General features: G+C 46.3%; 2 protein-coding genes across 5 annotated transcripts in view; one reads left to right on the top strand and one right to left on the bottom strand.

Moving 5' to 3' along the window:
• Positions 1-6,998, bottom strand: part of LOC139049498 (tRNA pseudouridine(38/39) synthase) — a 31,477-nt gene extending 24,479 nt beyond the window's left edge. For 2 of the 4 annotated variants that reach the window (XM_070525012.1, XM_070525014.1), the window contains exons 1-3: positions 6,732-6,997; positions 4,342-4,457; positions 2,618-2,819 (exon numbers count right to left, since the gene is read on the bottom strand). In XM_070525012.1, the coding sequence (XP_070381113.1) occupies positions 2,618-2,819; positions 4,342-4,457; positions 6,732-6,815 (402 nt within the window). In that variant the 5' untranslated portion in view covers positions 6,816-6,997. Of the gene's footprint in view, positions 1-2,617; positions 2,820-4,341; positions 4,458-6,527; positions 6,637-6,731 lie in introns of those variants that run through there. The other 2 variants (XM_070525011.1, XM_070525013.1) reach the window with 2 other exon arrangements.
• Positions 6,999-7,921: 923 nt separating this feature from the next.
• Pgm1 (phosphoglucose mutase 1) overlaps positions 7,922-21,807 on the top strand; it is a 49,712-nt gene continuing 35,826 nt past the window's right edge. The window contains exon 1 of the mRNA XM_070525010.1: positions 7,922-8,311. Within this exon, the coding sequence (XP_070381111.1) occupies positions 8,075-8,311 (237 nt within the window). The 5' untranslated portion in view covers positions 7,922-8,074. The remainder of the gene's footprint in view (positions 8,312-21,807) is intronic.

Genomic DNA, 21,807 nt, shown 5'->3' with positions numbered 1-21,807 from the left:
CAAGGTGACTGATGTCCTGTGTTGCAGCTTGAGTTATTTGCTTTGAGTTCACATATACCTTTAACCCTTTACCTCCAGAGTTACTTTTGAAAAAGCATTTCCTAAATGCCAGTTTATCAACGTGCTTGAATGAACTGGCACACTAAATAAGCGCCCGAAATACACTCAGGATAATTTATCTATTTGCAAAATACCCATAAAAATGTTTTCGATTCTAGAGAAAGCTTGAGCGTAGCTGCGCATGCCCCATCTTGGAATTAATTTGCGGGGGGTACAATGGCTAGGGAGCAGAGATTGCCTGTGGCTTTGTGTGTGCTCTGTTCCCATGCACCTAGTGCAGAAATGCGCATCATCTCAAGCTTTGGAGACACATTACAGCTAGAGGCAGCAGGAAGCGTTTGCTTGCCGCTGCTGTCGATCTTCATCATGCCATTGTTCCGACAGTGAGTTTCCGAGGTCATCAAGCAGATGTGTTCATATTTGCCTGTGCGCACGACACCATGCTTGGTAATTTATTTAGTGAGAGAATATTTACTAGAAATTATATGGCCCATAAGACTGCTAACCTTGCTTCTTATAATTGTTTAGTAATTTGCTACTGTCATCAATGCATCACCTTTTGGGCGAAACTGCAATTTTTTCCTGTGTGCTTTTTGTCTTTTTTTGTAAACTTTACCACCACAATTTTTCAATCCTGTGCTTCACTTTATTAAGTATAAACTGATATATATAAACTGACAGCCGTCGCCATAGCACAATTGTTAGTGCTGCACTCGCGTAACGCGTAGGTTGTAGGTTCAGATTTCCCATCGGCGGCATGTTTTCTTTTCCTCCACATTCATTTCCTCTTCTTCCTTCCTTTCTAGATTTCAATTTCAAGCACAGCAGCTGATTTCGTATATCCTTTCCTTGGCTTCATTGTCTGTTGACTTTTTATGGACGTGATTACCTAACAAGATTAGATTTGTTTGTTTGTTTGTATAGAAGCACAAAGGAAATATACCAGAATGTTAGGAATGTTTCTGCCGGAGACCGGCCACCGTTGGAGTGAAGGCCGGGTCCCGGACAAAACATCAGTAAAATCCTGGTGTTCTTCCTACGTACTTCTATTGTTTGACCTGTTTCACTGTTGGATCCTGTGATCCAACACTTCACTGATACATATATACACAGTGTCCCAGCTAACATTAGCCAGAGTTTAAAAATATGCCAAGGCAGTCTAAGACCGCGGGACCAAATGCATGTTGCTGGCTATTGTATGGAGTAAGTCACACTAACTTTTGTATTCTCCTTAATTGCATAATTTGTCAGGATTAATTAACCAACTTCTGAGGCAATTAAGTCAAGGAAAAACTTCCAATTAGAAAGTTCTAAGGTGGTTTACAACATGTCTGATTAAACAGTTTCGAACTTTCTATCTATTAAGTGTTAGGTTTTTTTTCCACTTTCTGCAGATGCCTGCGAAATACAAAAAAGATACTACATGACATGCCCACTTGCGCGCCATGATTGCAGTGCTCCCAAACGTTCCGCGTACAAACGACCATAGCATTTAGCTGGGTGTGCTGCCGCTTAAAAGGGAACGGGGCAACCATTTCCACAGCACAAGTGATAACAGTTGCTGGCATAAATCACATGGCTAACACCTGCACCGTTGCTCCTGTCGCCTTCTATATACACGCTACACTCGCCACAACGAACCCGCATATAATAGATTTTCGGATATACCGGACTATACTTCAGCCTTAGTTTGTTCTACCTATTCTATTATTGCAACGAAATTTGCTTTTAATGGACCATGCTACACTGCACTATTGGCTACAGCGGAAGAAATTAGCAGCAATTTTTTCAGAATCGGCCATATAAAACATACTTTTGCCGTGTCGACACGGGCTGACAACTGACTTGAGAGGGTCAACTGACCATTGCAGTTATTGCGTGCGCGAGGGAGGAAGGCAAGGCAAAAATGCAAGTCTTCTTTCGCGTGCGAGGCACGGGGGGGTGAGTGAGGCGAGAGAGAGGGGTTCTACTCTGACGGCTGCAGCTTACGACGCGAGCGCCGTAACTCGTAAGTGATCTACAAGGTGAACAAAGTGTGCCCAGTGCCGGTAGCTTCGTATGTGCCATGCTCTCAATGTTTAGCTTATGTTGAAGCAAGAGACAGTACAAAGGTCAATTCGCTCGCTGCCGCCGCCGCGATTATCTTGCTTAATTTGCTATCGCAATCGATGCTTCACCTTCAGCGAAAAAACTGCGACTGTTGTTGTTTGTTTATCACTTTGCAAATTCGTCACTCACTCTTTGCAATAGAGTTGTTAGACATTGCGATGAAAGTTTTGGAAGTGGGGTGTTTCGGATATTACGGACTTCGGATACAACAGATGTTTTTTGTCAGATTATCAAGGTCCGTTGTAACAAGAGTTGACTGTGTGTGTGTGTGTGTGTGTGTATATACATATATATATCTGAGTGAGTGTACGCACGTTATACTGGTTGACACCCTATGAGGGCACCCCTCTCTACTGAAGGGAGACTTTAAACCCTGCCGTAAAGGGTTTTTACTTCTTATGAGTGTAAGCTGGGGTGTGAATAAAAAGAAAGTAACTGGGAAGGCCACCTGGGAGAAGGCAGAGACCCCCTTGTCGGTGCGACCACACCGGTGGTAGTGCGCATCCGTGCGGTCCTCGAGCAAGCGGGTGCGCTCGAGAGCCTCGAAGAGTGCCGCCTCCACAGTGCAGCCAGTGTCCTCCTGCAGCACATAGCCACTGTAGTCCCAGCCCAGGTAGAGCAGACGCAGCGCCACGTGCCGCCGCTTGAACCTGCGCCCACGATAATTGCACGTAATTCCTCACAAAGGCAACGGCAGATGCACCTGACAAAGACAACAGTTATGTTCTAGGGCTTTAACCTGACAACTGCACGATCTGATTATGAGCCACACGTGGTGGAGGCACTCCGGATTAATATTGACCACACGGGGCTCTTTAATGCGCACTTAAATCTAAGTGCATGAGCACTTTTGTATTCCGCTCCCATCAGAATGCAGCTGTTGCGTCCGAGGTCAAACTTGTGCTCAGCAGTGCAAAGTGCCGTAGCCACCGAGTTACCATGGCGGGTCGACAAACACAATACAAAGAAAACCTAGGGTTGCATATGTGGCTGTAGAAAGGAACACATTGAGTATAATTCTATAAGGGCTCTGAAACTCAAATTGGGCATTCAGTTTTCATTTGCTGTAAGGAGAATTACTTGGTGACTACCTTAATAGTTTGCACCAACTTTCCTAAATTCTTTCTGCACTGAGCTCCGGAACGCACAAAAGGTCTTTTGAAGCTAAACGATTTACAATCAAGATAACATCCCAAGGACCCCTTCAAAGGTGCCCTGTGGTATTACTTTGGACAGGAATTTAATCTGCAACCTCATACTCGGCACCAGAATGTCACAGACACAGAGACACCACAGCAAGTGGGAGTTAGCAGCAATGGTGAGAGACACAAAGTCACAGCACTTCCTTGGGTCAGTGCAGGGTGGCTCGTGTTTTTCCTGAGTGCCAGTCACGAGTCTTGATTCCTGTTCTTGTCGATGCCTCTGATTCTGTGCAAACACACCAACAGCTTTCATTTATTACATTGCACTGCATTGACAAAGGCTAGACAGCTTGCTGTGGTGGAGTAGTGGCTATGGCAATGCACTACTAAGCTCGAAGGCGCGGTATCAAATCCCAGCTGTGGTGGCCGCATTTCCATGGAGGTGAAGTGCAAAAACAGCTTTGTGCCATACATAGGGTGTACGTTAAGGAACCCCAGGTAGTCAAAATCAATCTGGAGTCCCTCACTAAGGTGTGCTTCATAATCAAAATGATGGTTCTGACACGCAAAACTTCAAAGCGTAATGTTTAGTTTTGAAGGCTACAATAGTTTTAGCCTCTGCTTATACGTTTTGCAGTTTATGGTATACAGGAAGGAACACCAATGACTTCGACGGCAGCAACAGCACTGGTAGCGAAAGCACCTGGGGGTTTGTCCAGCCAGATAGTGTTAGAAATTTTTCACTTCATGCTGTCCTTGTCATAAAAAAGGAATGAAAGAAAAGATGTCACAATAAATTCATTGTTACACTGTTGCAGATGCCTTTACACAAGCAACTCAGTAGCACAGAGACATCACTGCAATTAATAGCTTTGAGTGCTCTGGTTGAACTCAATGCCGCGAGATAGCCCCACCAGTGCACCTGCACACGTCTGTGTGTCTGGTATTCTGGTAATGTGTACACCAAGAAGCCAAACTCTTCAATAGCCAGTAACAAGCCTGGGCGCAAGCACAATGCAACGACACTGACCGGCTGAAGTCAAATGGCCTGACCGGCCGCGCAGTCTGCGGCTTGTCCTTGGCCTGCAGGAGGTTCTGTAGCTGTTGCACGTGTGTCTCCAGCTTTCGGATTCGCTCCAGAAGTGCCTGTGGACAAATGAATGAAAGTGCGAGGCCACAGTTTCAGTTACAGAAGGAACAGAGTTCAGAGCACATTCACTACACAGGATATCACAGCTTGTCAAGCATTGCTGCAACAAAGCAGAAAGTTTGGAGTGAGTCGGTTCATTTTTAACGTTGAGAAATACAGCACTGCAGGTGAGATACGGAGAGGAGACATGAGAAACACACCATGCAGGTTCTGTCGGAGGCTAATTTGAAACTGCAGAACTTAAGAGGAACTTCATTTCAAAAGTTCCTATCTAAATGCATGCTAAAAAAAAAATAGTTTGGCATCCTGTGCACAAATTATAATGACGTCTGTTGTATGTTAAAAAGAAAATTGACAATCTACACAAGATTGGGAGAAGATTATTTATTTAGCCCATCAAATCTTATTACAAAGGTTGCTGAATATTGAACAATTTAGAAAAACTTAACATGAAGTGTACAATTGTAAGTAATCCGTAAGAAAAAAAAATAAATAAAGAATATCACATTTTGATAAGCTGCATGGAAGTCTGAAGCACACAAAATTGACCATGCCATTCTAAAATATATCACTAATTTGTAAGACTTGTTCAGCACTCGCAACTTGTGCAAGTAATGCAATAATATGCTTGTCTGATTTGGATGATGTAACAGATAAAATTTAGAGTACTATGGTAATTCTTTTTTAGTGTAGAGTTACAGAGGTGTAAAACTTAAGCTTCTTTTGTTTTGTTTTTCAACTTCTGTAAAATGTTTAAGGTTGTCAACAAAAATTTTGTACAACCAAAAAAGTTGTTGTACACCCAAGATGCATTAAAGATTCAACGAAATAAAAGATATCCAAGTTTTGCAGATATTTATATGAGGCAATCACAGTTCCACCCAGGGAAAACCTTTTGCTTCACTCTCTCGTTCCTTTGGGCTATTTACTTCCACTGACAATCATTGTCTATGCTTTCTGCACATTCTTTTTTTTTTCATTCTAAACCTACAGTGTGTGTTTAGCAGCTTCATTTGATTAGTTTCTGGTACTGCTAAGTATTAGTTCTCTTTCACAATATATATATATTATCAGCCAATAGCAGCTCTCACACTGTCTTGAAGAAAAATGCAACTTAAAACAGACAAAAGAAATGCGATCGTTCAGCTTTCTTGTCTAGTCGTGTATGGAGTCTACGTGCCTTAGTCTTTTTAGTTGCTTTCAGCTACGTTTTACTTGTTTCTTTTTCCAGCTATCAACCGACTAGCCCTTCAACAACTACTCTTACTTCTACCGATGTCGGTTGCAGACAATGGTAAACTGGGATACATAGCGCAAGAACGACACAAGGACGAAGCAAGGACACAGGAACCGTGTTCCTGCTTCGTCCTTGTGTCGTTCTTGCGCTATATATCCCAGTTTACGATTGAATTACCAACACGCCCAACCTTCAGACAATGACAGGTCTAGTGCCACTGCTAGAATGCACAACTTAGCACGAACGCTAGTTATAGGTGAGCTTACACTGCGCATGCATTCTACAAAGATAATTTCACGCGTTGGACCGTTTATTTCGGGAACAGACACCGGCGGAGACAAAACGCAGTTCCGTAAGTTGCACGGAAAAGTTGCAAAACGTTCGTAGTAGCTTTCGCAGGCGTCTCGCCTTCTTCAGTTTGCGCGCTGCAAGCGATTTCCTGAAGAGAACGTACAAAAGTTTGATCGACGAGCAAGAATGGAATGCATGCTCGTGAACAAGGAAGTTCACGTTTGGTTGCACTAGCGGGCTTAAGCGCTTGCGTAGTACAACGGATTAATAGCGAGGAACACCTGTAGAGTCGTGTAGCCACTTCGTGAAACGTTTATAGTGTTTCAACACAGTTTATGCATGAGGCTCAGCGATCATTGGACGTACGAGCACATAGCACCAGTCGCCAAGCAAGTTTCTGGATGTTCTGCTACGGCTGTGCATTGCTTGCTCTCTTAAATTATGAACGCGTAGCATTATTCGTAAAAGACACAGACAAAATAAGGAACATGGTTACACGTTCTTAATGAAAAAAAAAATAACAAGCCTAAGAGGAAACCTTATTGTAGATCCTCTCTAAAAAACAGTCCGCGCACTGCAGCCAGTAGTGCATCTGCGGCGCTGTCGGTACTTCGAAACACCAGAGTGCGCAATGCTACCACGAAGAGACCATGTGATCCCATAGCTGGACCGCAGCGTTTTCCGGACGTACAACTGGAACAACGATTTAAGAAATAAGTTAGGCGTGCACATTTCTTTTTACCGGTTTTCCAAGATGCATCAGGTGCTGTTCGGTTGTTTTTCCTTCGCGGTTTTTGCGGTGTTCATCCCCGTTATCGGCTTCCATAGCGACGAAGCGGGAGTCTTCTAAACTGGTTTAGAACTTACAAAGATGCCACAACTGTGATATCTAAAGAACGACAGCGATGGCTCTAATAAAAGTGTGATGTATGCAGGCTGCTAAGCGCACGTCGCGAAATTTGTGGAGGCGGCCATGTTTGAAAACCGGCAATTGGCTTGAACAGCTGAGCCAAGTCGAGTCAACTGATGCCAAAATGCGGAAAACTTCGCGAGAGTGCCGTGCCAGTCCAACCAGTCATTCCATGAACCTACAAACCGTTTCCTTGCCAGTTCACCCAGGCATCATTCGACACGCTTTTCTTGTGTTTAGCGGCAGTCTTTATTGTTCCATTTATTCAACGCGCCACGTTGTCGTGCATTTTCTTAAACAGACGAAATGTATTCCGTTCATTTCAGCTCGTACATTGCATAGTTACCGATTTAATATAATATTATAATTATGCATTATTATATCATTATAATTATCTTTGATTAATTCTTTTTTTTTAACCGTAACCATGGCTTTGAAAGCCCGTGGTCACACACCTCACACTGCGTAATGAACTCAAGCAAATGCTTGGCCAATGACCCAAACTACCCTGCGCTGATAGAATGAAGAAAAAAATGTCACGCAGTTTTATCGCAAGTTTTGCTAAGTTGCGAATGTTCGCGTCACCTCTAAAAAAAAAAAAGCAGTGAGCTCATAGGCCAATTATATGGGCTATCAAAATGTACCTTGCTTCTCAATAACATCGACGCCGCAGAATTATTGAAACACTGTAAATTCATCTGTGCCACCATACTTCAATCATACCAGTTGCAGCGAGGAATACAACACAGATATGTTGTTTACAGTACTTTTTCAAAAAAAAAAGAAAAAAGAACCTTAGGCTACACTGTACTTCTGTGAATGTCGCTTTCAGTTGTTCTCATGGGTTGTCTTGTTTTTGGCGCCACGTGTTGGTTTTTATGTGTATCCGTTATATTTACTCGAAAGGGCATTTTTCAACAGTCTCGTGTGGGCACCTGATTTAGTTCTGTTTTGCCAAACAGGAACGTTGACCCACTAGCCTAAGTTTGCGTGCTAAGACGGGAAGAAGAAAGAGCGCTTTCGATGGTGGCGCCACGCGACGGCAGTCGTGCGTGCACCGTTTGCAACGGTGGCGGCGAGCTCCGCGTAGCCCGGCTGAGCGAGAGCAAGACGTCCGCGTTGACCCCTCGGGGACGTCTGCTCGAGCGGCGGGTGCCACCAGGAGAGTCGACGCGATGCCGGTCGAAGTGGTGCAGGTGCAGCCGTTCGATGGCCAAAAGCCCGGCACCAGCGGGCTGCGCAAGCCCACCAAGACGTTCATGCAGCCAAATTACACGGAGTGCTTCATCCAGTCCATCTTCGACACGGTCGGACCCGACCTGGAAGGATCCACGCTCGTCGTGGGCGGTGACGGACGCTACTTCGTCAAGGAGGCCACGATGATGATCATTCAGATGGCCGCCGCAAACAAGGTTCGTGTACTAGCTGGACGGCGTCTAGCCGGCTCGCTGGAATTAAGTACCGCACTGCGCTGTTCGTTGGCATATATGCGTGCCAGCTCTAATCAATCCCGACGCGCGTTTGTTTACAAACTCGACCGCGCGCCGATGCTGACGACCGGTAGACCGGCGATAGCGCCTACGTGTGCGCAAGTAAATTCCTCGCAAGTAACGCGCACGTACCACTGACTACGTAGAAGCCTGTTAAATAGAAGTGGCAAATGAAATGTCATGCGACAGCAGCGCGATGACAGGTCGGGACGATCGAGCTTGAAATGTGTACATCGCGCGTGTGCACACGTGACGCCCTACGTGAGTTTGAGACTGGTCACGTGACGCATACCGGCAGGTTGTTGGCAGTCTGTGAAGGGCGTGTCGTATAATTGCGTACGCGGCGTTTTAACACGTTTGTTGTGGCTTCTCCGGCGATTGATGGCCGCCGCTCCGATAATGTGTGCTCGCGCCGCCTCGTCTCGTGTTACTGGTTCAAATTGCTTTATTCGAGACCGTTGCGAGATATAACGCCTGCGGAAGCGCCACTTCCCTCCTGGTTCCCCCTCACCCACCTATACCGGCGTGCCAGTTCCGGCGTTACGATTCTTAAAAAGAAAGAGAGAGAGAGAGAAAAAGAAAAGCACTGCCAGTTTCCAATATTACCGCTTGTAGGCGCAGAAACTTCTGTCGACATTTTGCGTGCTCTCATTTCACGGTCGTGACTTTACATTCAACAGTCATAGGAGTGCCGCCATCGCGGCCGGACTGGATTCGAACCCTCACCGTGCTCTCCAGCAGAACTCCTTCCGCGAGACAGAAGACAATTAAGAGCACTTCTAAATACAGGGGAACGGAGAAATCGTTCTTTTTCTGCAGCCACTGCACCGAATTGGATGACGTTTGTTAAATATTTAAAAGAAAAAAAAATTAAGTACGTGACTTTAGAAAGCGGAGTTGTTATGAGGGCCGTCGAATTTCTAGTAAAAATTTCAGAACGCGAAGTCATCAAGTTTACAACTCTACAACTCGGCGAATAATGATGCCACAATTCTGCAAACTGCTCCTTATAACAAATCTAAAGCGGACACAAAATAACGTATTATACACCCCCTTTGAAGTATGCCAATAATTTGTGAGTTGGACGTTGGCAATAAATAAATAAATAAATAAATAAAAAGAAACGTAAACATGCATTGTAACAAATCTACGTGATCCGTAAGTTCGTAAATCAAATTAATCCGCTTTATAGGTGCTCTCACGGATGCTGATTACATGACTTTGATACTTTGCTTTTGGTGCGCAGCTACGAGCTTGTTGTGCGAGCTGCAGTTTCACAATGGAGAGCTATACCGACTCGCCCAACTTTCAGTAAACCTATAAAACTCTGCTTCCTATAGAGTCCCCCACTAACCTTCTCTCTCTCAAATGCAACAAAAATTTCATTCAAAAAAATTGGTCCAGCTGCTGTCTCAAAGGCATTTCCGCGCTTTACATGGATTTCCGTAAGCGGCGTCGGAGTTGACCTCGAGCCGACCCCTCGAATCAAAAGAAAGCAAAAAGCGATCAGCACTATATATACAGACGGCGATGACTTAATTTTTTCATTGGCACTCCCGTTCTCTGATCGGGAGGCCATGTAGCCCGCAACGAGCAATGCGTGTATTGAACGTGGCCCCGCATCCACTTGCGTATACGGCCCCCCGGCTTGAGAGACTTGTGCCAACGCAAATGGAAGTCTCATTTCCTGAGCAATTTCTGCAGACCGTCGACAAAGTGAATGATCTGTGTTGCGTCAGCTCGTAAAGATGTGTGCCCACAATGTCCGAGTCAATAAGCGTTTACACGCTCACGTCGCACATATTGCATAATTCAATTGAAACTGGTATTCTCCTAAAACTCTATTTACGTTCGGATCGCAGGAGAATTGGGTTAATTACTGCAGGAAGTGAGGCGCAAACTTTATTTCGAGCTTCGCGCCGGAACATCGGCGCTGACGAAGGCCTCCTAGGTGGCAGGCCTGTGCATTCTGCTTTATGACGTCATGCTGCTTGAACCGAAATTTTCGCTGCCAAGCCCGGCGTCGTGAAAGCGGTGACGTCAAAATCGCCGCGGTTTACCAACACCACCTAGATAGCACAAGGCCTTTTCACTCCGATCCATGACGTCATGATACCTGGCCCGACTGCCATAGAATCTAATGAGGATGCTCCCGAGTAGGCAACAGTGATTTTGACGTCACCGCTTTCATCACGCCAGCCTTGTCAACAGAAATTTCGGGCCAGGTAGCGTGACGTCATGGATCGGAGTAAACAGGCCTTGTGCTATCTAGGTGATGTTGGGTTTACTCAGGAGCATATGCCCACTAAATTCTGTGGCAGTCGGGCAAGGTAACATGACGTCATGGATCGAAGTGCACCGGTCTTGGGCTGTCTAGGAGGCGCTGCGCCGGCGCGACAGCTGTGACGTCACAGATTTCAGTATGCCTGTCTAGGTTATTCCGGCGCAAAAAAGTTCCTCGGTACTTACTATATTGAGTGTTTGGGCACCCCCTTTTTTGTGACTTTTGTTTATTTTTCACCGGTAAAAGGTCCAAGACGCCTGGATTAGGTCTCGTCAAATATACCAAGTCGTGGTAATCGAGGTAGTGCCGTAATCCGTATTTCCTTTTCTAGCTTATTCTGGCTTGCAAAGCGTTCTCATACGGCAAGAGCGGCCAGTCTTTCCCTACCATAGGGGAAATAGGTGTTATTTGTAGGTTACGCCAGATCTTTTATTTTCTGAAGGAACCACTGCAATGAATATTGTATGTAATAATAACCAGAAAGCAGAATGAATGCACTTTTCACCCGTAAAAGTTTTATTAACGAGATGTATGTCATAGAAAAGATATAGATTGCCGGAATCAATTAGATCGTGGGATAACATTGAACAAAGTTTGTAAAGACACGCTTGTATCTACTAAGAAAAATGCGTAACAAAAATTACGAGACATCCAAAATGTATTGCCGTCTGATAGACACTATCTCCGAAAAAATCTTAACTTTTCATTGAGCAGGTATTTCACTACCAAATTTTAGCTGCAAGCACTGCAGTTGCGCGTGCCAGGCTGCGGCCGCCGACGTTCCTGCATGGTTCGCGTCGTCGTCGCTCTCAGCGTCAGTCCGACGAAGAGGCAGCATCCTCGGAATAGCTGCTGCTCGATCCGTGGATAAAATCAGCCGCGGACGCAGCGGAGTCACGAGATCTGCGATCTTTCGAAGCGCGCGCGCCGATCCCGGAGGCGTTCATTTTTGCTTACTACTTTGGCGATCGCGAAACTTCGGATGGATGGATGGATGGATGATTGAGGCTCAACCCTTTGAATCGGGCGGCGGCGGCGCGCGCCACCTAGCCTTTGATGGTTCTATATGCATGCATACCTATGTATTTACTCCTTTACTTTTGCTTTGATATTATCCACCAATCAGATAGTCTCCGTTTAGTTATTTCTACCTGTTCAAAGTCTATTCTACTTTCACTGTGTTTAAAACCCAAGGCTTTGAATAGTTCCCCGTTAGATTCAACTGCAGGGTGAAGTTGTTTACAAGCAAGTATCAGGTGTTCAGCCGTTTCCTCATCCTCTCCACACGTCTCGCACACCAAATCTATCTCCTGGTATCTGGCTCGGTACGTTTTAGTCCGCAGTACGCCTGTCCTGGCTTCAAACAACAATGAGCTTCCCTTAGAGTTATCGTAAATATTTTCTTTGGCTATTTCTTGCTTAAACGTCCTGTATGTCTCCAATGCCGATTTGGTTTGCATCTCTGTACTCCACATACCCCTCTCTGTCTCCTTAACCTATTTCTTGACAGATGATTCCTTACTTCTCCCCCCGCTACTGCCCAAGTATTTGCTTGTCAATTTTCTAGTTCGCTTCCTCCACCTCGTGTCAGCATTCCTCGTGTATAAGTAACTGAAAACCTTCCTAGCCCACCGAATTTCCCCCATTTTTCTCAATCGCTCCTCAAATTCTATCTTGCTACTAGCCTCTCTGCCCTCGAAAGGAGACCATCTCAGATCCCCCTGCACTCCAAGATTTGGTGTCTTGCCATGTACTCCCAGAGCGAGCCTACCCACACCACGTTGCCTAATTTCCAACTGTTGCCGGGTGTCTGATCTAATACATAGAACTGCATTGGCAAAAGTCAGGCCTGGAACCATTACCCCCTTCCATATCCCTCGTTCTACCTCGTACCTATTGTAGTTCCACAGTGCCCTACTCTTCATAATCGCTGCACTTCTGTTACCTTTAGTAGTTAGATATTTTTGGTACTCTGTCAGATACTCAATGCCATTATTTATCCACACGCCAAGGTACTTGTATTTATCGACTATCTCCAGCGTGGCCTCCTGTATGCTCGCCGCAAATGTTATCATTAAAAATCATGACTGCTCATTTTTCTTTGCTAAACTTCAAGCCTAATCTGTCTCCGCGTTCAAAAATCACCGCCTGGCGGTAAAAAAGCAAACTGCTTAGAAAGTAAAAAAATATAGTCCCCCTCATCCACGTCCGGTAGCGCGGTGTGCCCGTGAGCGACACGGAAGGTCTCGAAAGCGGCGTCTCAAACCGTCGTTAGCGGGCCAACGATGCGCAATGGACGGGGTACGGAAAGTGCTCCCGTTCTCAGTGTCGCTTTAAAGCGGTACTAAAGCAATACATTTAATCACTGTGTAGATTGATAAAGTTTTCTGACAAAACCTTATTTTCGCTAATTTTGCGGCAGGAGGTTGATTACTAGAAGAGAAGAGAACCGTTGTATTTTCTGAAGTAAGCGCCGAAAGCTCAGCGCCGGTACGTCAGTTTGCCGTCACGATTTTCAAGTTACAGTACATTATCCTTTTTTTCATATTTGGGCAGCTGTGGCTTAGTAATTGTTATCTGAACTCGCTATGTATATAGTTTTTGCCTCTTTTGCAATACAGTGAGTTTCATATATTTACCGTAAAAAACTAGCTACACTCGTGCAGACGCCGCTAAAATCCGTGACGTCATAGCGAGATGATGCGGGAACTTCGAGGCGTCTTTCGTTCTTGACTCATTTCTGGCTTACCAAGCCTCTTCTCACAGTAAGAATGGATTTTCGGTATCCTTTAAGATAATTTATTTAATACGGTTTAAACAAATTTGCTCTTTAGCGGTCCTTTAAGTCAGCCCCTGGGAAACGAGAGAAGAGAGCTTATCCACGTGCGTCTCTAATCCTTCCGCTTGCCGGGCTTCGCGCACGAAGGGATTAGCGGCGGACACTGAACGCCTTACTGCCCAATCTCTTTCTCACTTGCCTGAAAAAAAAAAAAACACTTAAGCTGGCGCATAAGAGTACTTGCACCCGTGACGCAAGTGTACCCCAAAAATAGTTTCACACCGTTAGCTATACCCACGACGAAATTCGTGGAATCGCTCGCGAAAAAAAAAAGCGATGTGGCTCACCCAGTACAGTACAAAATTGCGTTTTCTCACTGATATCGTTCTTTGACTTGGGAGGCGAAGGCGACTCGCATTATTACGGCACCCCGTAAACCAGCTGGTATTGAACACTTGCCGACCGCAACGTGTGCACCTGGACAGATGGAAGTCACGCGAATTTCTTTGCGTGTTCACCGTCTTTGTGAAACCCGGTGCGCGCATCAGCGTTTTGTTTTCTAAGCGATCCCGAGAGACGGTGAGGCGACGGCGCGTTTTTCAAGCGAAGCTTGTGTTGGCTCACAAGTGGCGTTCTTGTGGTCATGCGAAAACCCAGTTGCTCCCAGAGCAGGGCAGCTGCGGGAAAGGGCGGTTTGATGAGCTTACAGGTGCGCCGGCGCCGGAGCGTGAGTCATTAGCGAAGATTGCAGCTGCATAGGCGCGCGCTCACTCCACGCGCGCAACCAATCAGAGCCGTTTCGCTTCCGCCAGGGAGAGAAAGGGCAGGAAAGGGTCTCGCGCGCTCTCCGCCGGCTTCGTTTCCGTTCAGTTCAGTCTCGGAAAACGGATGGGACGGCCGCGCGCTGTGCATTCCCCCGAGGAACGGGCAGCGGTCGACGAGCGGCGGCGAGAACTCGCCCGTGAAAGGACTCGCCGTCGGCGCGCCGATGCAGCCGTTAGAGCCGCTCGAGCCCAGTGAATCCGGCAGGAACGAGAAGATCCCGACCTGAGGGAGCGGGATGCCGAAGCAATTCGGCACCTGTGGGTTACTTAACCGTGACGAAGGTCAAGTGCACGCAGCAGAGGCTTCGCTTTACCTCCATTTGCCGGTAGGGGAAGGGTTGGTCATTTTTTGTAGGACAACCGCACAGTGACGTCACAAAACCCGGCTTCCTTTCGCTTATATGCATCCCATTATACGACGTTAGCATTTCAGAACCGGTATATGTCGCGATTTTTTTTTGTTTTTTTCCCGTTCATGGTCTTTGCTTGCAGACGCAACCTGTTCTCGCGCTGCGCCGTGACGCGTGTTGCTGAGACGCACTGCAAATCGCGCTGGACTTTTCCCGAACCGCATAGCGACGCGCATATACCGACGGCGGCGTATGCACTGCGTGCTACGTGAGAGGTTGCGTGCACGTGATTCTCGAAGGTGGATGGGAAGTTGCGCTTTCCATGGTTCTAACAAGACGCAAACGAAGAAGCATGCACCATCATTATGTGCGTATCTTCGTTCTGTTGCCTTGTGCACAGCTGTGCGCGCCAAAAAATAGCGCATAAAAAAAAACTAATGATATCGAAGATTTGTCGCAGATATTTTGAAACACTTCCGATTGAACCTGTGCTGCAAGTTCGCGTAATATGCGTAAGTTATCTTAGTAAAACGAGTTGGAAGGTAGACGGCTGCAGGTGTTTGCTTTGGTTATCTTGCAGTGGGTCCACTGTTGTCATTTTTCTTCGCAGTGGTTTGCATCAGGCGTATATTAAAGTAGAAGAATGGGTGCTTCATGTATGCTATAGGCACAAAATACTTGATCTTATTTCTCGTAAACGACCTTCCCGTAGAGGGTTCTTGCCTGGAGTCCACATTCTGCAAACTTGACAGGACATCTCGGGAATCGAAAATTCTTAATCCGCCCCGCAGCAGTATATATGCTCTTTTAATGATTCGGAAGACGAAAAATAAGAGTAATTTCCGCGTGGAACAAGGGGTACGATCGTATTTAACTCTTCGTCTGTGCATTGTTGCAGCTGTGCGGCACACCTTAATTCACGCTCACGCGCGCGCGAAAAGAGGCACAAACGGCGTTTAATCTGGAGCACTCGGGGCTCCCTCGTACCGAGCAGGCGACGGTGCACGTCAAGAGCGACGGAAGGTCATCGCGAACCGCGGCCTCCCTCTCTCGCTGGCGCCTTGCCCGGCCGCGCCTTGAAGTTGGCGCTCTCTCTCTTGTCTGACAAGCAGGGCGGATTGTGACCAAAGTGCGACGGCTTTTTGTTACACCACGTGCGCCGTGCACGCTATAGAAACGCCACGCGAAGCTGTTATGTGCGAGTCCCTTCACACTGTTGTCGTTAGCCATCGTGTAGCAATTCGACGTAGTAGTTCTGCGGAAACCCGCAAGATGGAGAGAATTAATGAATAAAGGGAAAATCAGACATCCACCAGTTCGTAGCAATTGCTACAAAGGAAACCCATACGGGTTCCTCGAAAGAAAAGCCTCATAGTCTCATAGTCTCATAGCCTCATAGCCGCCTGGTTATAGCTCAGATGGTAGAGCGGCTGCACCGGAAAGGCGGTGGTCCCGGGTTCGAGTCCCGGACCAGGACGAATTTTTCTTCAACTATGAGGCCTTTCTTTCGAGGAACCCGTATGGGTTTCCTTTGTAGCAATTGCTACGAACGGGTGGACGTCCGATTTTCCCTTTATTCGTGTAGCAATTCGCTTCCTCGTACCCTCTTATAGTTGACCTGCCGCTTTTCAAAACTGAGAACACACGTGTTGCAGTGATTGCAATGCCTCTCGATGAAGATATTCCTTAAGGTGTATTTTGAAAAAACGACAACAAAAAACTTAATAATGGCGCAGATATGAAGAGCGCAAACTTTCCCAATTAACAAGTTTTCTCTCAGTGTATGGGGCAATGCCGATAGCAATGTTCTGGTCTCACCTGTCTTCACGCGTTTGGCGTTGCGCTGCTCCTATGCACGAGGTGGCGGGAGCGAATCCCGGCCACGGTGGCTGCATTTCGATGGGGGTGGGGGGGGGGGGGGGGGGAGGGGGAGGCGAAATGCGAAAACACCCGTGTACTTAGGTTTAGCTGCACGTTAAAGAAGCCCAGGTGGTCCAAATTTCAGGAGTCCTCCACTACGGCGTGCCTCATAATCAGGTCATGGTTTTGGCAAGTAAAACCCCGTAATAAAATTTTTTCTTCGCGAGTTGCATTTATGTTAGCCCTAAAGTGTTGGCGTCTGACAAATTTGGAGCTCGAAAACGATAAAAAAAGAAATTGTGCAATTCCCACGCTCTGTGGGAATCGATGTAGCGTGAAGAATTTTTGTTGTGGTCACCTGGCTATCTAGCATTGTTGGGGGTTCCGCAAGGTGACACATGGTGGACCAAAGCGTTCCTTTCACTTGAGTAGTTGTGTCTGTGGCGACAGCAGCACGACGACGACCACGTCGCACGACGACTGTATGGCGGCAAAGGCTCGATTTCTACGCCGGCCGCTCGACGCGAGCCTACGACGTGGCAATTGACGGTTTCTACATAAGTAGTGAACGATCGTAAGCGATTAAAAAAAAAAAAAGACGGACTATGAGGTCATCAGCGACTACGTGTTATACAATCCTACGTACCGATGGCTGTCATTAAAAAACTGCGCTGGCATTTGTACTGCGGCAGTGAAATGTTAAATCTGTTGTGATGCTACGTTACGTCGAACCCAGCTCCATATGGTAACGTGGCGGAGACTTCGGGTGGCACAAATCAGAAGCTGGGAAGTTGGGAAAACGGAAACTAACAGGTTTACTGGCACTTCAACACAACTTATTTGCATCGTTTAATACGAAAAACAGAAAAACGTCGAGTGTTTAGCAACGAGCGTCTGGATTCCATCCTCGTTTCCATGGCCCAGAGCAAGTTGTTTTTTCTCCGCACCGTCATTATAACACCTGTTTCCAAACCCTCCCTTCTGTCGGTAGCCACTCACACACAGGTCACAACCTGCCAGGACGTAGGCCAGTCAAGAAGCACAAACAACATTGTCCCAGAGGGAATATCGGACCGGTGCCACCAGAAAGTTCCAGTGGGCGTAAAGGTGGAGAGATAGTCTGGCCGGCCGTGGGAATGCGAGAGGAGATCTTTTACTCCCAACTCTGGATACGGACAGGCCGCCATTGGAATCTGAACCTGACAACGTTTAACGCTAGAACGTTATCTAGTGAGGCGAGTCTAGCAGTGCTATTGGAGAAATTAGCGGGCATTAAATGGGGTATAATAGGGCTGAGTGAGGTTAGGAGGACAAATGAAGCATATACAGTGCTAAAAAGTGGGCACGTCCTGTGCTACCTGGGCTTAGTGGAGAGACGAGAACTAGGAGTCGGATTCCTGATTAATAAGGATATAGCAGGTAACCTATAGGAATTCTATAACATTAACGAGAGGGTGGCAGGTCTTGTTGTGAAACTTACTAAGATGTACAAATTGAAGGCCGTACAGGTCTACGCGCCTACATCCAGTCATGACGACGAGAAAGTCGAAAGCTTGTATGAAGACGTGGAATCGGCGATGAGTAAAGTCAAAATACATTATACTGATGGGCGACTTCAATCCCAGGGTAGGCAAGTAGCAGGCTGGAGACAAGTCAGTGGGGGAATATATCATATGTTATAGCAAGAGCAGGGGATAGTTATTAATTTGCGGATAATGGATACCTTCTTCCGCAAGCGGGATAACCGAAAGTGGACGTGGAGGAGCCCGAATGGCGAGACTAGAAATGAAATAAACCTCATACACTGCGCTTACCCTGGCATCATACAAAATGTGGACGTGCTCGGCAAGGTGCGCTGCAGTGACCATACGATGGTAAGATCTCGAATTAGCCTAGAATTGAGGAGGGAACGGAAGAAACTGGTACACAAGAAGCTGATCAATGGGTTAGTGGTAAGAGGGAAAATAGACGAATTCCGGATCAAGCTACAGAACAGGTATTCGGCTTTAACTCAGGAAGAGGACCTTAGTGTTGAAGCAATGAACGACATTTTTTTAGGCATCATTAAGGAGTGTGCAATAGAAGTCTGTGGTAACTTCGTTAGACAGGATACCGGTAAGCTATCGCAGGAGACGAAATATATGATCAAAAAACGCCTATGAAAGCATCTAACCCTACAGCTAGAATAGAATGGCAGAACTTTCCAAGTTAATCAACAAGCGTAAGATAGCTAACACCAGGAAGTATAATATGGATAGAATTGAGTGTGCTCTCAAGAACGGAGGAAGCCTAAAAGCAGTGAAGAAGAAACTAGGAATATGCAAGAATCAGATGTATGCGTTAAGAGACAAAGCCGGCAATATTATTACTAATAATTATAATATAGTTCAATTGTCTGAGGAGTTCTGTAGAGATCTATACAGTACCAGTGACACCTACGACGATAATGGAAGAGGGAATAGTCTAGAGGAAATTGACATCGCAAAGTAACACCGAAAGAAGTAAAGAAAGCCTTGGGAGCTATGCAAAGGGGGAAGGCAGCTGGGGAAAATCAGGTAACAGCAGATTTGTTCAAGGATGGTGGGCAGATTGTTCTCGAAAAACTCGCCGCTCCGTATACGCAATGCCTCATGACCTCGAGCGTACCGGAATCTTGGAAGAACGCCAGCATAATTTTAATCCATAAGAAAGGGGACGCCAAAGACTTGAAAAATAATGGACCGATCGGCTTACTGTCTGTTGTCTACAAAGTATTTTCTATGGTAATCGCAAGTAGACTTCTGTGGACTAATAGACTAAAGTCGCTTAGACTTCTGCCAACCAAAGGACCAGGCCGGATTTCGTAAAGGCTACTCAACAATAGACCATATTCACACTATCAATCAGGTGATAAAGAAATGTGTAAAATAGAACCAACCCTTATATACAGCTTTCGTTGATTACGAGAAAGCGTTTGATTCAGTCGAAACCACAGCAGCTTGTAAAAGTACTGAAAGGTATCTATAGCGACTCCACAGCCACTGTAGTCCTCCATAAAGAAAGGAACAAAATCCCAATATAAAAGGGCGTCAGGCAGGGAGACACGATCTCTCCAATGCTATTCACAGCGCGTTTGCAGGAGGTATTCAGAGACCTGGATTGGGAAGAATTGGGTGCAAGAGTGAATGGAGAATACCTTAGTAACTTGCGATTCGCTGATGATATTGCCTTGCTTAGTAACTCAGGAGACCAATTGCAATGCATGCTCACTGACCTGGAGAGGCAAAGCAGAAGAGTGGGTCTAAAAATTAATCTGCAGAAAACTAAAGTAATGTTTAACAGTCTCGGAAGAGAACAGCAATTTACAATAGGTAGCGAGGCACTGGAAGTGGTAAGGGAATACATCTACTTAGGGCAGGTAGTTACCGCGGATCCGGATCATGAGACTGAAATAATCAGAAGAATGAGGAATTAGGGGGGGGGGGGGTGCGTTTGGCAGGCATTCTCAGATCATGAACAGCAGGTTGCCATTATCCCTCATTAGAAAGGTGTATAACAGCTTTGTCTTACCGGTACTCACCTACGGGGCAGAAACCGGGAGGCTTACGAAAAGGGTTCTACTTAAATTGAGGACGACGCAACGAGCTATGGAAAGAAGGATGATGGGTGTAACGTTAAGGGATAAGAAAAGAGCAGATTGGGTGAGGGAACAAACGCGAGTTAACGAAATCTTAGTTGAAATTAAGAAAAAGAAATGGGCAGGATCAGGGCATGTAATGAGGAGGGAAGATAGCCGATGGTCATTAAGCGTTACGAACTGGATTCCAAGAGAAAGGAAGCGGAGCATGGGTTTGGCAGAAAGTTAGGTGGACGGATGAGATTGAGAAGTTTGCAGGGACAACACGGCCACAATTAGCACTTGACCGGGGTAGTTGGAGAAGTACGGGAGAGGCCTTTGCCCTGCAGTGGGCGTAGCCATGATGATGATGATGATGATGATGATGATGGCTTACTCCGCTGTTTCTCAGTATAGGGCAGGCAGTTCGTGGTGGCTTTCTTTCGGGAAACGTCCACGAGTCCTTCGCGTCCTCTCTGCCTTCCCCGGTGCGGCTACTCTCTCTTCCCTTTGTGGCGCTTCTTCCCTGACGAGGGGAGCTCGTTACTGGTAAATTAGCAGCGCCGACCATCGCGTGGGAACTGTCCTCCGACTATTTTCCCAGCGTGGCTCTTGCCATTCCACTCTTGCGCGTCACAAACAGCGTGTTATCTACTGCAGCCATTACAAAGCGTTGTTAACTTGGGCGACCGTGATGTCGGTACAACGGCGCACGGTTTGTACGTAGCGTGCTACGTGGAATGCACTAAGGAAATTGGGTCTGTCCCGAAGACAGCAAAGTCTAGCACGGCGCCTCAGAGTGGGAGTTCAGAGCGGGAGCTGTCGCAGAGAACGAATACGACGAGGCGCGCGGGGCGCATGCAAGCGCCGAGCTTTTCAAAGAGCTGGCTGGCTTTGCAACGTTCTTAAGTAAACAAGTTACTTTCTTAAACAAGACGTCGTTTTATGCATTCATGCACAAAAGTAACTGGAACGCCAGTGCATTTCTCAGCAAACTTGGGGAATTAATATCTCGAAGTCGCCCTGAGAGTCCGTTACAAGTGGATCCGCCTTGCGAACTCCGCGGCTAGAATTTATAAATTGCAATATGGGGCCGTAAGGTACGTAATCAGTTTAAAAGCTAATTAGTGGATCCTTGTTAATTAGTCGATTTTGCATTTCAAGTTCTTGTGCAAGTAGTGTCCGCCGCATTGAGTAGACCATCTCATCATGCTATTTGTGCTATCTGCTACAGGCAACCTTTCAGAGCTTTTTGAACGCGTTCGTTAAACACCCTGTATTAAAGGTTCGGCGGTGGTGAAGGCAAGGAATGGGAACAATAATTTATTCTATTAGTCTGTGTGTCCGAGAGCAGTACAGATTTCTTTGTTTGAAAACATTGCTCCTTGAGCATACGCAGCAGCATTAATCTTTTTTTTACGCATGGTACATTCGCACATCGCGTGCACGATGATTCTGGCCGCTGCTGTCTTTCTGATGGAGAAGCACGGTTGTTCATTAAGATTGATCAGTTGATTGATTGATTGATTGATTGATTGATTGATTGATTGATTGCACCAGAGTTCAAAAAGGTCTTGATGCGGGAGGAAGGAAGGAAGACGCGCGCAGTGCCTAACTTTCCCCCAGCCTTTTACGGGCAGCTGGACTAAGCCGCGGTATATAAGAGCCATAGGTCGTCAAAGTAAGTGCGAGTATTGTCACACACTCGCCAATATTTTTTGTACGC

This window comes from Dermacentor albipictus, chromosome 9 (assembly GCF_038994185.2).
Source record: "Dermacentor albipictus isolate Rhodes 1998 colony chromosome 9, USDA_Dalb.pri_finalv2, whole genome shotgun sequence".
In the NCBI taxonomy this organism is placed as follows: domain Eukaryota; kingdom Metazoa; phylum Arthropoda; class Arachnida; order Ixodida; family Ixodidae; genus Dermacentor; species Dermacentor albipictus.
This window is presented reverse-complemented; position numbering and strand designations above follow the sequence as displayed.